Source organism: Dipodomys ordii, unplaced genomic scaffold (genome assembly GCF_000151885.1).
Source record: "Dipodomys ordii isolate 6190 unplaced genomic scaffold, Dord_2.0 Scaffold155, whole genome shotgun sequence".
NCBI lineage: Eukaryota > Metazoa > Chordata > Mammalia > Rodentia > Heteromyidae > Dipodomys > Dipodomys ordii.
Genome location: NW_012267371.1, coordinates 2,423,055 through 2,436,060, shown reverse-complemented (window position 1 = coordinate 2,436,060; position 13,006 = coordinate 2,423,055). Strand labels below are relative to the sequence as shown.

At 44.5% G+C, this 13,006-nt stretch overlaps 1 protein-coding gene across 1 annotated transcript in view; it reads right to left on the bottom strand.

Annotated features, from left to right (window-relative positions):
* Nckap1l (NCK-associated protein 1-like) overlaps nt 1–13,006 on the bottom strand; it is a 57,077-nt gene that overhangs the window by 15,861 nt on the left and 28,210 nt on the right. Inside the window, exons 18-22 of the mRNA XM_013032431.1 lie at nt 10,255–10,325; nt 8,942–9,160; nt 6,388–6,518; nt 428–525; nt 201–294 (exon numbers count right to left, since the gene is read on the bottom strand). Coding sequence (XP_012887885.1) covers nt 201–294; nt 428–525; nt 6,388–6,518; nt 8,942–9,160; nt 10,255–10,325 — 613 coding nt within the window. The remainder of the gene's footprint in view (nt 1–200; nt 295–427; nt 526–6,387; nt 6,519–8,941; nt 9,161–10,254; nt 10,326–13,006) is intronic.

The following is a 13,006-nucleotide window of genomic DNA, read 5'->3' as shown; positions in this document are numbered from 1 at the left end:
AAAAAAAAAAAAAAGAAATACTAAGGGTAAGTACAAGGCCCAGAGAGAGAGAGAGAGAGAGAGAAAGAGAGAGAGAATGAGAACATAGGACAATAAAGATGCTTCATACCCAGCCTGGCCTGACCCCCAAATCCCTGAAATCCCCTGTCATTCACGAGGCTGTTCCCATGGTTCCTTTTTGATGCAGGAGAATGTATTACCTGTCAGCTGGGGTAGCAGAGATGCCATCATATCTGGCTTGCTAAAGTTGGATCTGATCTGAACAAGTACGTCCATGTTTTCCACCACCAGCTTCTACAGCTCAGGAACACACAGACACACCAAAAAGGACAAGAAAAGAACAACACTCCATCTCTCCCTCAGTCCCCATCACCTTCCTCTCCTCCCCAGGGAAGGCCTCTCCCTGTATACTAGGCTTCCACTGTACCTTCAGCTCCACAATCTGAGAAGTCACGTGCCACATCAGGTTTTCACTCAGGAACTTCATGCCGTAAGGGCCAAGGAGTTCAGCCAACGCCCGCATCTCTGGAATAATTTCAGAGACACTGGAACACTTACACAAACAGCTATTGGGTCATTTGAATATTTAAAATGTCATCCAGGAAGGAAAGGAAGTAAGAAATCAAGGAGGAAAAAAAAATGGCCTACAATCCTACATTCAGGTAACAGGTCTACCAACGAGACAATCTGCCCTCTTGCCATTGGCACTCACACCATGACTTACCACAAACAATGATTATTTGTTTGATTTCTTGTAGGAATCCGGACTTCCCAGGCCCTTCTTTCAGTTCCTAGGTTTCACTATTTACTGTATTAGCACTCCTCACTCTATTAGATACAGGGCTCAAACTAGTCCCTGGATCTCTCTGAGCCTATTTAATTCTCTGTAAAATGAAGAAATCAATATCTCTAGTGAAATCCTCCAAGTAGATATAACAAGAAACTACATTATAAAAACTTTAGAAAGCTATAAAGATACATATGAAAACCAGGTGCCGGTGGCTCACGCCTGTAATGCTAGCTACTCAGGAGGCTGAGATCTGAGGATCATGGTTCAAAGCCAGCCTGGGCAGGAGAGTCTCTGAGACTCTTGTGTGTGTGGAGGGCGGGGTCACGGGTCCTGGGCCCTGTCCTTGTCCTTAAGCTCTTCAGCTCAAAGCTAGTGCTCTACCACTTGAGCCACAGCACTACCTCTGGCTTTTTCTGCTTATGTGGTGCTGAGGAATTGAACCCAGGGCCTCATGCATGCAAGGCAAGCACTCTACCACTGAGCCACCTTCCCAGTCCTCCGTGGGACGCTTATCTCCAGTAAACCACTCAGAAAACTGGAAGTGGTACTGTGGCTCAAGTGGTAAAGCACTAACCTTGAGCTGAAGAGCTGAGGGTCATTGCCCAGGCCCAGAGTTTAAGCCCCACAACCAACCAAAAAAAAAAAAATGAATAACTGTAATCCTTGCTAGTTGGGAGACTGAGATCTGAGAGGATCACAGATTGAAACTAGCCCAGGCAAGAAAGTTCATGAGACTCTACTCTCCAATTCACCAGCAAAAAGCCAGGAGTAGAGGTACAGCTCAAGTGGTAGAGTGCCAGCCTTGAGAAAAAAAAAAAAAACAGCTAAGAGACAGCACCCAGACCCTGAGTTCAAGCCCCAGTACTGATACCAGAGAGAGAGAGGATAATATATTCAACTGTGACACATATTAAATCTGAGGTATAGGATATAAACAAGGGTTGTTAGATGCTTGGCCAAGGTCATTTAATCACATTAGAGGAATGTCCACAAACCCAGGACTGTGCCTCTCTACTCCTTATGGTTCTCCCAACACAGACTACTCTTTTCTTATGTAGGGGCTGGCTTTTTCTTTTTTTTGGGTGGGGGGGTCCGGTCATGGGACCTGAACTCTGGGCCTGGATGCTGTCCCTCAGCTCTTCAGCTCAAGGCTAGCACTCTACCACTTGAGCCACAGCGCCACTCCTGGCTTTTTTCTTTTTGCTTATGTGGTGCTGAGGAATCAAACCCAGGGCCTCAGGCATGCAAGGCAAGCGCTCTACCACTGAGCCACCTTCCCAGCCCCAAGGGGCTGGCTTTTTCTATGGCCCTCTCTTAACCTTTATTTAATGGCTCATTGTCCCAGTTTCCCCTTCTTGGGTTCTCTCTTTCTCCTTCTTTTTCTTTTTTCATAATCAACACATAGCCCCTGAGTCTCAGCTCTTTTTTAGTCTTTTGCTCTAAATTTTTTATTCCTCTAAATCTAGCCTTTTCTAATGCCTTATCTCTTATATTCTAGCCTGTTCTTGCCCTTTGTGAATTAAATAAACCTGCCTGGGGGAATGCCATGTGAAAAATACCAGTGACAAATTCAGCTTGGAAGTATCCCTGGCTATGGGCCATCTCAGTGGAGCTAGCCATAAAAGACCAGAAATACCAATGCCACAGCAGCAGAAGAAAGGCAAGTTCAATATCATTATTCCCCATTCAGAAAAAAAAGGAAGTCAAGACTCTACACTCCAGTCTTTGAAAGCAAAACAAAGAGATCTCCATCTCCAACAATAACAAAGGAAACAAGTTGGTCCTGCAATTGACATAGAGTTTGGTCCAGAATAGATACTAACCATATATTTAAAGTTGCCCAATTAGGGCTAGGAATGTGGCTTAGTGGTAGAATGTTTGCCTAGCATGCACAAGGCCCTGGGTTTGATTTTTCCAGTACCATATAAGCAAAAAAATTAAATAAATAAAGTAAAATAAGATAGTTACCCAATTACAATAAAAGAACTGAACTTAGAATTACAAAACAAATTCATAGTTGATCACCTTAACTAATGCTCACATGGTTGCCAGGGCAGAAGAAGGGCTGAATCGCCTTCTTGGGAGCTGGTCTACCAGTTAGATGTGCAAAACTACCTTACTTCAGTTGTCCCTCCCCCTAGCTATCACCCTAGGGCATCCTTCTCTCTTTCTATCTATCTATTTTTGCAGTAGCATTGCCCCATCACCATAGCAACCCAGGGAAATTGGGGTGGGGGTGGTGGAAGGGAGAATGTGCACTACCTCCTGCTGCTTGTCAGTTGTCAGTGAGACCTAAAGCAGATTTTAGAGGCAGCCTATAGCTTGTGGGTAGAGTTGATGAGGAGAGGACACCCAAACCCTCCAGCAAGTAAAGAGTAGGTGAAGGTCAGTAACTGGTAGAGACTAGGTCACAGTAAGGAGGCAGAACTGGAAAACAAAAGTGTGCACTTTGGCTTTCTTAACATCCCCAAAGAGACCAGAGAACAGAGAGGGCAGGATCAATGGGAAACCTCCTGCCTGTTTCAGATGCTGGGCACCATTTTAAGTTTGTATGCTTGTTTGTTTGTTTAGGAAGTACTTGGGTTTGAAGTCAAGGCCTCACCCTTGCTAGGCAGATGCTCTACCATGTGGGCCATACCCCCAGCTTTTGACTTTCATTCTTTTTTCAGGTAAGATCTCTCTTTCCTGGGCCAGCCTGGACTGTGATCCTCCAAGTTTATATCCCCTGCATAACTGGAATAACAGATGTGCCCCACCATGTTCAGTTTTACTTGAGATGAGTCTCTCAAACCCCTTGAACAACAATGATCCCAATCCCCACCTCCCAAGTAGCTAGAATTACAGGTGTAAGCCATCACATCTGGCCATAATCTGACATTTATATAGAGGTGAGAGGATGAAGGAAGTAGGATCTTTCCTACTTTTAAACAACTCTGTTTAAAAAGAAAAAAGATCTAAATGAGGAAGTAGAGTTGTGGCTCAAGTGATAGATGGCCAGTCTTGAGCAAAAAAGCTAAGAGACAGAGCCCAGGCTCTGAGTTCAACCACACTACCAGCACACGAAAGAAAGAGAGAAAGAAAGAAAGGAAGGAAGGAAGACAGGGAGAGAAAGAGATAAAGTGAAAGAGAGAGAGAGAAAGAAAGAAAGAGAGAGAGAGAGAAAGGAACCAACCCAGATGTCCCTCAGTAGATGAATGGACCAAGAAAATGTGCTCTCTCTCTCTCTCTCTCTCTCTCTCTCTATACACACACACACACACACACACACACACACACACGTATATATACATAATGGAATTCTATGCCTCCATCAGAAAGGATGACATCACTCCATTTGTTAGGAACTGGAAAGACTTGGAAAAAATAATATTAAGTGAAGTAAGCCAGGCCCAAAGAAACATAGATCCCATGGTTTCCCTTATTTGCAATAACTAGTATATGTCTAGGACAAGCAGAAAAAGTCAAAAGCTATATACATATGACTAGATAAGATAATGTTAAGTGAGATGAACCCCAAGATAGGGACACAAGTTTTTTTTCTTTCTTGCTATTGTTTTTAGCATATTTGTAAAGTACTACATGGGTTTTTTTTGGTTGTTTCTTTGGTATGTTCTTCCCCCATGGTATAACCCCTATTTTCACTGTATATGATTCCAGTGCCCTGCATCTTTTTTTTTTTTTTTTGGTGTCGGTCGTGGGCCTGAACTCTGGGCCTGGGCGCTGTCCCTCAGCTCTTCAGCTCAAGGCTAGCGCTCTACCACTTGAGCCACAGCGCCACTTCCAGCTTTTTTCTTTTTGCTTATGTGGTGCTGAGGAATCGAACCCAGGGCCTCAGGCATGCAAGGCAAGCGCTCTACCACTGAGCCATCTCCCCAGCCCATGCCCTGCATCTTGTATATACATTTTTCTAATTTGGGGAGGGGAAGGGAAATAATAAAATGCTTAAATAAGGATACAGGTTGACCCGTTGTAACAATGAGATGTACAAGATACTATGTTGAAAACAACTTTACAACTTCGGCACGTGGCGGGGGAGGTGGGGAGGTGGGGAGGAAATGTACTCATTACCTTACTCATGTAACTGTAACCCCTCTGTACAGTATTTTTTACAATAAAAACATATGAAAGAGAGAGAAAGAAAAGAAAGAAAGAAAAGAAAGAAAGAAAGAAAAAAGAAGGGAAAGAAGGGAAAGAAAGAAAGAGGATCTGTATGATTTCAAACCCTCTTCAAAAAGGGAGCTGTTTTCCAACTCACTATATGCCCCTTACATATTCCCTTCTCCACACCTACACACATATACATCTCTTTCTCTCTCTCTCTCTCTCTCACACACACACACGTGCGCACGCGCACACACACACACACACACACACACAAACACACATGCTACCATACACTAGAAAGCAACTCTGCAACCCTGAGTTAAAATCTCAGTTTCAAATCGTTTAAATAGGGATACAGGTGGACCCACTGCAACAATGAGATGTACAAGTCCTTATGTGGAAAATGAACTTTACAAGTTTGGTGGAGGGGGGAGGAGGGTTGGGTGGGGATTAGGGGGAGGAAGGGAAGGGATGGGAAGGGGAAACAAAGGAGGAGGCTACAATGCTTGATAATAAATGTACTTATTATCTTGCCCATGTAATTGTAAGCCCTCTGTACAGTATTTTCACAATAAAAAAAAATCTGTTTCATCATTTACGAAAGCATGACCGTAGCAACCTCCTAACCTCTCTGTATCTCAGTATCTTCCAATGGGGAGAACCAGAGGCTGTTTGTGAAGATTGTAAACATTTAGAACTTAGCCTGCAATAAACATCATTCATCATCACCTCATCATTCCTATTAAACATCAGTGATGCACATTGGCCAAGGTCCTAAACATTATCCTCCAGGAAGAAGCAGCCATGATATCCGACCCTCTTTGATTATTGCAAGAATAAGAACGCTCTCTTACTTCTTATCCTGTTCCTCTTACTGTGTATACTGCTTCTTTATTCTTCTTGGTGGAAAGCAGAATAACCCTTTACCACCTTTTGAAAATTAAATCTCTTTGTTTGACTTAAGTGTGCTTGCCTAACCCCTAAACACTCCTTCTCCCTCTTTGCTTTCAATCCTGACCCACTCCTCGATTCTAGGCTATGTTTAGAATATCGTTTTATTTGTTCCCAGAGTCTAGCAGAAAGTCAGGCACTGGTGGCTAACACATTTAAGTCCTACCTTACTCGGGAGGCTGCGAGCTAAGGATCACAGTTTGAAGCCAGCTGGACAGGAAAGTCTGTGAGACTCTGATCTCCAGATAACCAGCAAAAAGCAGGAAGTGGCTCAAGTGATAGAGCACCAGCCTTGAGTATAAAGGTAAGGGACAGCATCCAAGTCCAGAGTTAAAACCCCAGTACCTGCATGCACATATACACATGCATGCATGCATGCCCGCACGCACGCACATATACACACACACACACACATACACACACACACACATCTAGCATAGAAGTAGGAACTCTGGAAAGGAATTTGGGCAGAATCAATAGGCCAAGGTACTATTTGAGAGGAAAAGTTGAGATCTGTAGCAGAGACCAGATCCTGGGCTCACCAGAGACATCTGAGAACTCCTCTGCACTGAAGCCCTGCTCCCCCTCTCTGGGGAGGCTGATGAAGGCCTGCATGGCTGGCGAAAGGATGATGGTCCCACTGCTTGCCTGGCGGAGGAGACTCTCTAGGTACCTACAGGGTGGGCCAAGAACCTCAAGTTAGCATCCATTCTCTTCTCCCTGTCCCTGCTCCCCATTGCTACTACTTAGATCAGATGAGAAACTCCACTAAAGTCTGAGATACTGAGAAGAGCCTCAAAGAAGACAGAATAGAAAGCTAATTATCACCCCAAGCTGTTGGGTCAAACACAGCCTCAGAAATATAATTCCACTTGTCTTCTAATCTGCAGGGTATTTCACTATGCTGTCAAATGTAGTGGTGTGTACTCCCCTCCCCCTAAAATCACATTCCCCTATTTCCCCCTCCTCCCCGCCTTACATTCCCCTCTTACTCTGACCCTGTGTTATATTAACACTAGTTCAACCTGGTATTTTTTTTTAACCCTACAGCTGGGAAGCAGTGGCTCATGCCTGTACTTCTAGCTACTCAGGAGGCTGAGATTTAAGGATCGTGGTTCAAAGCCAGCTCCAGGCAGGAAAATCAGTATGACTCTTATCTCCAATTAACTAGCAAAAAGCCTAAGTCCTGGGTTCAAGCCTCAGTACCAGTATACACACATCTACACACAAATAAACATTACTATTGCATACCCATGCCTGTAATCCTAGCTACTCAGGAGGCTGAGATCTGAGGAATATGGTTTGAAGCCAGGCTAGACAGGGAAATCTATGAGACTCTTTACTTCCAATTGACCACTAAAAAAGCTGGAAGTGGAGCTGTGGCTCAAGTGGTAGAGCACTAGCCTTCAGCAAAAAAAGCTCACAGACAGTGCCCTGGCCCTGAGTTCAAGCCCTAGGACTGGCACACATTATTAAGTGGACTCCTGTGAAAGTGGACTCTCCAGTGAAAATGCTAGAGTCAGGACTAGGAACCTTCCAGTTTTCTGGTGGTTAATTGGAGATAAGAGTCCCACAGACTTTTCTGCCCGGGCTGGCTTTGAACCTTGATCCTTAGATCTCAGCCTCCTGAGCTATTACAGGCATGAACCACCAGCATCCAGCCTACAAGTAAAACCTTTTGAGCAGAGAGAAGCACCGTGAACACTGGTCATCCAGTCTCCAAATATTCCCTTCTTACTATTGGGCAAGATAAAGGACCAAGTTCAAAGCCCTGCCTGTAGAGACAACTTGATCACCCCTAGTCACTTACCCAGGCACTAAATTCTTAGTTTGTATTTTACAGACATCACAAGCTAACTACTAGCAGGCCAAATCCAGCTGTTGCCAAACATCTCTTTTTTTTTTCTTTTTAATTTCAATGTCGTCCAATTTTTGAAATAGGTATTTTATATTAAAAAATAATAAGAATTTAATAGGGTAGTATGCAGGTGGTGCAAAATGCTGGTTGTCCCCTTTAGAGGATTTCCCTTTCCGTCCCTCTCCCTCTCCCTCTCCCTCTCTCCTCTCTCCTCTTAACCTGACCCATGACATACATTTATCTTACCTGCCTGACTCCTGTTGGCATTTGTACTAGGAAACTTTCTTTCTCCAACTCTGGGTTTTCTCAAGGCTCCTGCTAAACTGATCTAGATTAAGAGCACCACCCAGTGGCTCAGGGAGGTAGGAATCTGGCCTAGCTCCATTCCTTACAAAATCTCAAAGGAAATAGTTCTAAGTCAACCCCTCTAGTTGGAGAACAAGGCCTTCTTCCCTGCTATTAAGATCATGGTCATATCTGAGGATGAAGAGATTGCTGTAGATAGTATGGTTCTCAGAGGAAGAACTCAAGACAGAAAATGAGACATAAGAGATATCATAAAGAGGAGGCAAAATTGTGTTTGGTGGATTGTTAGTGTTACTTTGAGACAGGGTTTAGTGAGCCCAGGTTAGCCTTAAATCCCTTTCTTCCTACCACAGCCTCCCAAGTGCTGGGATTACAGGTGTGTGCCACCATTACCTGACTGTGAAATCACTTAAAATCAAAACAGTAAAAATACAGAAAAGAACATCAGGAGCTAGAGATTAAGGGGCAAAAGATCCAATAGTTACAATGGGTTCATCAATGGGTGTTATACTGAAGGTTAGAAGAAAATCACTTTTTTTTGGGTCCAGTCGTGGGGCCTGAACTCTGGGCCTGGGTGCTGTCCCTCAGCTCTTCAGCTCAAGGCTAACACTCTACCACTTGAGCCACAGCACCACTTCCGGCTTTTTTTTCTGCTTTTGTGGTGCTGAGGAATCGAACCCAGGGCCTCATGCATGCAAGGCAAGTGCTCTACCACTAAGCCACCTTCCCAGCCCCTAGAAGAAAATCTTATGAACAGAGAAGGACTGAGTTTGCCCCCAGCTTGTTCCTCCAGTCTGCAAGCAAAAGAAAGACTCCTTTCGGAGGCCCATGGACTAGGCCAAGGCTACAATAATTGGGTGCTGAGGTCCTGCTGTATAAAGTAAAAGTGCTAATCATGAGATACAGCAACGGGAAAGAACAGCAGCACTAACCAGTTTGTGTAGAGAGTGGTGATGGTCTGCTCCCCACATGCGTCCAGTGGCTGTGTCTGCTGCAGGAGGGCATGACGCACAATTCTAGAAGCATCTGTGCCTAAAAACTGCGCCAGGGATTGAATAAGACTGATGTACGCTTTGACTCCTGCCAACAGCTCAGAAGGCCTTTGGATCTCCTGGGTTGTAGCATTGTAGCCAGCCAGCCACACAATAGCTCTAAGTGACCAAAACCAGAAATACAATCAGAATCATAAACATAGTATTGCATGTGACTACACATATGGACCCACTTAAAACCCCTGGCAAACAAGGTGCCAGTGACTCACACCTGTAATCCTAACTACTCAGGTAGCTGAGATCTGAGGATCATGGTTCAAAGCCAGCCCAGGCAGGAAAGTCGGTGAGACTCTTATCTCCAATGAACCACCAGAAAACTGGAGGTGGTGCTGTGGCTCAAGTGGTAAAGCATTCGCCTTGAGCTGAAAAGCTCAGAAACAATGCCCAGACCCAGAGTTCAAGCCCCATGACTGACCAAAAAAAAAAAAAATTCAACTCATGGCAAGCCAGGTGCTGCTGGCATTTCATGCCCATAAGTACTCAGGAAGTAGTGTGGATCTAAGCCAGTCCAAGTAGGAAAGTCTTGGCGCTGGGAAGGTGGGCTCAGTGGTAGAGTGCTTGCCTTGCATGCATGAGGCCCTCAGTTTGATTCCTCAGTACCACATAAGCAGAAAAAGTCGGAAGTGGGGCTGAGGCTCAAGTGGTACAGTGCTGGTCTACAGCTGAAGAGCAGGGGGACAGCGCCCAGGCCCAGAGTTCACACCCTTCAACTGACAAGAAAGAAAGAAAGAAAGAAAGAAAGAAAGAAAGAAAGAAAGAAAGAAAGAAAGAAAGAAAGAAAGAAAGAAAGAAAGAAAGAAAGAAAGAAAGAAAGAAAGAAAGAAAGTCTATAAGACTCTTTTTTTTGGGGGGGGGGTCCGGTCGTGGGGCCTGCACTCTTCAGCTCAAGGCTAGTGCTCTACCACTTGAGCCACAGTGCCACTTCCGGCTTTTTTCTTTTTGCTAATGTGGTGCTGAGGAATCGAACTCAGGGCCTCATGCATGCAAGGCAAGTGCTCTACCACTGGGCCACCTTCCCAGCGCCAATATAAGACTCTTATCACTAAACAGTCACCAAAAAGCCAGCAGTGGAGCTATGACTTAAGTAGTAAAGCACTAGACTAAAGCCAAAAAAAAAAAAAAAAGGCTCAGGGAGATAGATAGATAGATAGATAGATAGACAGACAGACAGATAGACAGACAGACTGACTGACCTCATGGCAACACAATAAAGGCGAGGCAATTTTATCCCTATTTTGGTGTCTAACAAAACTGAAGTCCCATTCTGAAGCCCACATATCTGGTGAGGAGCAGAGCTGGGACTCATATTTGGTTTCCAACCATTGTGCTCTTCTTCCTTTTCTGGAGAAATTAGATCACACACACACACACACACACACACACACACACACACATACCCCTACCACTGCAACAAAGGGCTCACACCAATTGCATTCTCAGGCCCAGCATCTGTCTTCTCTCCTTGGGAATAATTCGTGTCGACCACCATCAGGAATAGAAATCCATGCTTAGCCATGTAAGTGTAGTGCCATCCCCAGTGGCCTCAAATGCCAGCCTGGGTAGAGCCTACTTGCCTGGCATAATATAGCCACAGCTCACTTTTATGGACTATGTACCTCTATAGGGATATATCATGGAGAGCCCTCTCTACCAGAAGCACCTAGTCATCTAAAATTCCTTCCCCAGTGGCTTGAGGTTACACGATTCGAGTCGTTGCTTTGACTTAAGGCTTTTAAATTTTTATTTTACTTATTTATTTTGCTGGTGCTGGGGCTTGAAGGTGGGGCCTGGACACTTTCCCTGAGTTTTTAGGGGCTCAAGGCTAGCAGTCTACTATTTGAACCATAGCTCCACTTCTAGTTTTTGTTGTGAATTGGTGATAAGAGTCTCATGGACTTTCTTCTCTGGGCTGGCTTTGAACCATGATCCTAAAATCTCAATGTCCTGAGTAGCTAGGATTACAGGCATGAGCCACCAAGCGTCAGCAACATATTTCCTTTTGTTAAAAAAAAAAGGAAAACATTTGAGGAAGAGAAACATCACACTTCAAGCCTTTGTTAGTCATTTATTCCTTAGTATAAATGAGTCTCTCAGACTCTTTCCAAACCACCGATGTTTGGTTGGTTGGTATTCTGGACACAATGTTTAAAGTGGGAGTGGGTACAGAAGGGTCTGCTCCCTAGATGTAAGGGGGAAAGAGCCTCTGGTGTCACTTTAAGGAAAATAATACAGAATAGACAGAATGAGGGAGAGCATTGTCTATTTAGAGTTTTCTCTGAGATTTGGTGCCTCTGCACCAATCCTGGGGCTTGGAGAACAACGATGTTGTGGAACAAGAGTCAGAGCCCTTCAGGGAGAACTCGACTATGGCACCTGTACTGCTCCCAGACGCAGAAACGAGTGCCAGCTGCTGGAGGGCTGCAAATGTGCAATTACACCACTGTCATCAACTAGACAACATGCATGCCACTGAGACACTTCTGTGGCTACTGTGTATGGAATAAAAGCAAAGCAATTTTGCCTTACTCAATCAAAACCCTAAGTGAAAGATAAATGTGCATTGCTCACAGTCAAAAGACAGACTCAACATGGGCCTTCCTGCTTCTGTCCCTGCTCCTGTTAATAGAGCCAGAGTGAACCATGGAGGCAAATCTTACTACAACGCTGCCCTGAACTAGTCAAGGCTTACCATCTCAAATAAAAGCCAGAACCCCAGGTGCGGGTGGCTCACACCTGTAATCTTAGCTACTGAGGAGGCTGAGACCTGAGCATCTAGATTCAACATAAGCACAGGCAAGAACGTCCATGAGATCTTTTTTTTCTTTTTGTTTTTCTTTTTGTCAGTCATGGGGCCTGAACTCTGGGCTTGGGCACTGTCCTTGTGCTCTTCAGCTCAAGGCGAGCGCTCTACCACTTGAGCCACAGTGCCTCTTCTGGTTTTCTAGTGGTTTCTTGGGGATAAGAGTCTCACAGACTTTGCTGCCCAGGCTGGCTTTGAACTGAGATCCTTGATCTCAGCCTCCTGAGTAGCTAGGATTACAAGTGTGAGCCACCGGTACCCAACTTCCATGAGACTCTTATCTCCAATGAATCAGGAAAAAAAAAAACTGGAAGTAGAGCTACACACACACACACACACACACACACACACACACACACACACAGCTAAAATCCTAACAGTGACACTGCCCTGGCCTTGGTCTCACCTATCTCACCCACAATCTTTCCGCTGTAGACCCCCGGCCTCAAATAGTCCAGTATGTTCTCATCCTATTTCCTCTGCCTACAGAGCTTGTTCCCCTGAGAAGTAAATACCTGGTTTCTTAGCGCCTTCTAAAACACACACACACACACACACACACACACACACACACACTCCCCTGTCTCCCATCCCTGCTTTAACATTCTGCTTAGGATTTACCAACATCTACTCCACAGTTTGTAAATCCCCTCCACTGCAAGGTTAGTGACTTAAGCTAAGGATTTGTTTCCTATATTGCTGTATTGACAGCATCTACGACACTCCTGACACATAGTAGGTATTCAATAAATACTTGTTGAATGAACATGCTACAATTCTAAAACACAGAAGACTAAATAATCATTCATACTAATTCTTCCCCTTTTCCCTAATTGTTGACAATAGGGCAACAGCGGTATTCCTCATACTTTAACGAACAAAGAAATGAGGGGAAATACCGAGGAAAGGGAATTTATTTTATTTAGGCCTGGTCAATGTCACAAATCTGCACTCTGAATTTTCTTTTTTACTTTTTTTTGGCAGTACTAAATTTTTGAACTCAGGGCCTCACTCTTGCTTGGCTCACCAGCTCAGCTGGTGTTCAACCCCACTTGAGCCATATCTCCAGCCCTGCTTTTTACTCTCTGTGTGTGTGTGTGTGTGTGTGTGTGTGTGTGTGTGTGTGTGTGTGTGTGTGTGTGTGT